Genomic DNA, 4,056 nt, shown 5'->3' on the forward strand with positions numbered 1-4,056 from the left:
CAACAGTAGTGAGGTTGGCCCAGGATCAGGCAGTGTTTCGTTCTACTGTGCATAAGGTCGCCATGAGTCAGTACCGACTCGATGGCTCCCAACAACAACAACAAACATTGAGAAGTGTTCCGCCTCTCCTTCGTAGTCTGTCTTATTCTGGAAGTTCTGCCAAAACCTGTTCACCATGGTGACCCTGCTGGTGTTTAAAATATCAGTGGCGTAGCTTCCATCATCACATCAACACACAAGCCACCAAAGGATGACAAATGACAGAGGAATGGTGGAGAATAAGTATAATAAACGGGTAGACCCTGATGCACACCCTTCCTGATTTTAAAAAAACCTTCAGTAGTCCCTTATTTTGTTCCAGTGACTGCCTCTTGGCCTATGTGCAGATTCTGCATGAGCACAATGTAGTGTTCTGGAATTCGCATTCTTCAAAATGTTATCCATGATCCTCTTAGTCAAATGCCTTTGCCTAGTCAGTAAAAGATAGTGAATGCCTTTGTTTTCAGCTAAGATCCATCTGAAATCAGCAATGATACCCCTTATTCTATGTCCCCTTCTGAATTCAGCTTGAATCGCCGGCAGTTTCTTGTTGATGTACTGCTGCAACTGGTTTTGAATTTCATCTTCAGCAAAATTTCCCTTGCGTGTAATATTAGTGATATTGTATGATAATTTCTGCGTTCTATTTGATCACCTTTCTTTGGAATGAGAATAGATAGGGATGTCTTCCAATCACTTGGCTAGTTAGCGATCTTCCAATTTTTTTAGTATAGACAAGTGAGTGCTTCCAGTGTACATCCATTTGTTTAAATACTCAACTGGTAATCTGTAAATTCCTGGAGCTCTGCTTTTCACCAGTTCCTTTAGTACAGCTTGAAGTCCTTCCATCCTTGACATCAGTTCTTGATCATGTACTACCTCCTGAAATGTATGAACATCAGCCACTTCATTTAGACCCTGTGAGTGTGTATGCCTTCCACATTATTTGGATGTTTCCTGTACATTTCAGTATTTTGCCCATAGAATCCTTCACTATTACAATTTGAGACTTGAATTTTTTCTTCAGTCCTTTCTGCTTGAGAAATGCCAAGGGTGTTCTTCCCTTTTGGTTTTCCACGCCAAGTCTCTGCACTCATTATAATGCTTTGTCTTCTTAAGCTAATCTTTGAAGTCTTCTGTTCACTTCTTTTACTTCCTCATTTCGTCCATTCGCTTTAGCTACTCTGCTCAACAGCAAGTATCAGAGTCTCTTCTGGCATTCATTTTGGTCTTTTTTTTCTTTTCCTGTCCTTGAAATAACCTTTTGCTTTCTCCATGTATGATATCCTTGATGTCATCCCACAACTCAACTGGTCTTCTTCGGTCATTAGAGTCCAGAGAGTCAAATCTGTTCGTTGATGGTCTCCAAATTCAAGTGGGATATACTCAACATCAAACTTTGGTTCTTGTGGATTTGTTTTAATTTTTTCCAGCTTCAACTTGAACTTGCATGTGAGCATTTAATAATCTCCTCTGCATTCATCAGTGCATAATTTATTTCAAACATTCATACATTATGTAATCTCATATATGATTAATTATTAAACATTCAAAGTAAAATGGCATGTAATGAACCTCTAAATGAGCTACTCAGGGCTTACTCCCACTCCCCAACTATTCTGTATATCCATATGTGAATATTCATTAGTATACAAATGAATATTCATTAGTATACAAGGGTTCACTGTCAAGTCTGTATGCTGGTTTTAAAGGTTCAGTGTTAGGCAGCAGCTAGGTCAAGGAGGGATGTCCCTGAGAGGTGCACTTGGTAAAGCACTAGCCAGAAGGTTGGTGGTTCATATCCACCCAGAGTCTGGTGATTTGAATCCACCCAGAGTGCCTCAGTAGTAGGAAGGTCTGGTGATGTGTGTTTAAAGGATCATAACCACCACCACTTAACTGCCATGGAAGCAATTCTGACTGTGAATCTTTACAGGTGCAGTCTCCTCTTTCTCCCACAAGTCCACAGCCCTTAAAACCCCTGTGCAAGTGGGAGGGGTGTTGGGTGGGGCTAGGGGAGGGTGACCCTCTAGTGGAGGTGGCAGTAGCTTAAAGAGTTGAACGTCTGGCAGGTGAGGTTTACACCGTCCTCAGACTTTGCTCCCGGAGCGCCTGTGACACCCTCCCCTCCAGAACTATATTTCTCACCTCTGGCTGCTCACCAGGATCTTCTGGGCACTTTGAAGACGTCCTTAGGGTCACCCTAGGTGGGTGATTCGGCACTCACGGGGTGGGTGTGGGTGTGGGCATGGGTCTTCTTTTAAGGGACCTGGTGACCTAGCTCTTGTATCCAGGTTGCTCTTAAGGGGATGCTGAGGCGTGAATGGGCGGGGCTCGCAGGGGACACCTGACCCAGCCTGACCCCTGTCTTCCCCTGCAGTGTACCATTGGGTGGAGATGCGGACCAAGATGCGCATCATGGGCTTCCGGGGCACAGCCATCAAGCCGTTGAATGAGGAGGCAGCCGCTGAGCTGGGTGCAGAGCTGCTGGGGGAAGCCACCATCTTCATTGTGGGCGGCGGCTGTCTGGTGCTGGAATACTGGCGCCACCAGGTGCAACAGCGCAACAAGGAGGAGGAACAGCGCGCTGCCTGGGACGCGCTGCAGGACGAGGTGGGCCGCCTGGCGCTCACCGTTGAGACGCTGCAGGCACAGATGCAGATGGTGCCTTCACTCAGCACCCTGGAGGAGCTGCGGGCGCAGCTGCAGGAGGTACATGCCCAGGTCTGCACCCCGGATAGACGGCAATCAACAGAGAAGATGCCCCGGGCAGCACCCGCGTGCGAGAAATAGGGGATTGCTGGCACCTAGACTTGGACTTCTGTGGGGCGCCCCATGTGTCCACTGACCCCACACCACCTCTGCCTGCATAAGTCCCGCGGAACCACCAGGATCTTGGACTGGAGCAGACTGACCCAATTTGGCTTTTGTCTACCGACCAGACTAATGGTACCTTCCCCTGGGACCAGTCCCCAGCAGGTGAATCGGTCCTACTTCTGGCTGAGTGGTATAGTACCCAGTGCCCCGCCCCCAGCCATGGTCCCACCCACAAGAAGTTGTGCTCCCTCTTCTGGGGAAAGAAAAATGGAATCAACCTGCCCTGTGGCCCTCACACCCCATTTACACGATGAGTGTTTCCTTTCCCTGGGGTGTGGTACATTGCCAATGATCACCCCTTCCTCTGTTCTGCTGGAACCAGTGTCTTTCAAAAGCCTTGTCTCCCCACATCAGGTGAAGGGGAGGGAGGGTTAAGGATCCTAACCTGTAATTCATGAATCTTCCCCCTTAACTTGACTCTTGGTCTCTACCACTGGGGCCGTTGGTGGATTGTTCCAACATCTCTCCTCTCATGTTTTCATACACTGGCACAGCCCACGGTACCCTAAGCACTCGCTGTGCAGTCTGCTCCTGCCAGCCCCCTGTTTACCTGTCCCAAAGCTCCTGAACTTTGTCCTCTCAGACTTCCCTTTCCTGCTGTCCTCCCATGCTACCCACTTCTAGGGATTCTGTCGGTGTAAGCCAGCACCCTCTCCGGTAATGTGAACCAGATTGCTCCATCCTCCGATCTTTCCTCAAAATATATTGATGTTTGTGCTCCCACCCTCCTCCCCTCAGGGCTCCTGACTAGTCTAGCTGCCCCACTTCATGTGGTACCCCCAGCCACCACAGCCCAGGTGTCCCACCCTATATCCTGTTGTCCTGTGTCCTGGGGCCACCCCACCAAATTACCACAAACCTGGGGACATAGAATTTAGTCTGGCACAGTTCTGGAGGCCAGAAATGCGAAAGACTCTTTCTCTCTGAAGGTATTAGGGGGCGTCCTTCCTGGCCTCGGCCAGCTTCTGCATCCAGTAGCGCCAGGTGTCTTCTGGGCTTGAGGTTACAGGACGCTGATCTCTGCCTCCATCTTCGCATGGCCTTCTCTTCTTCTTCCTCTCCTGGGTCTCATTGAGGTTAAACCCATTACCATTCAGAGTAGCACTGCCCTGTGGGGTTTCCAAGGTGATCAACCTTGAT

General features: G+C 48.6%; 1 protein-coding gene across 1 annotated transcript in view; it reads left to right on the top strand.

The window, feature by feature from the left end:
* LOC102827324 (optic atrophy 3 protein homolog) overlaps window positions 1–2,832 on the top strand; it is a 51,740-nt gene extending 48,908 nt beyond the window's left edge. Inside the window, exon 2 of the mRNA XM_006871472.1 lies at window positions 2,420–2,832. Within this exon, the coding sequence (XP_006871534.1) occupies window positions 2,420–2,832 (413 nt within the window). The remainder of the gene's footprint in view (window positions 1–2,419) is intronic.
* Window positions 2,833–4,056: the final 1,224 nt, after the last annotated feature.

This window comes from Chrysochloris asiatica, unplaced genomic scaffold (assembly GCF_000296735.1).
Source record: "Chrysochloris asiatica unplaced genomic scaffold, ChrAsi1.0 scaffold00168, whole genome shotgun sequence".
Classification (NCBI taxonomy): domain Eukaryota; kingdom Metazoa; phylum Chordata; class Mammalia; order Afrosoricida; family Chrysochloridae; genus Chrysochloris; species Chrysochloris asiatica.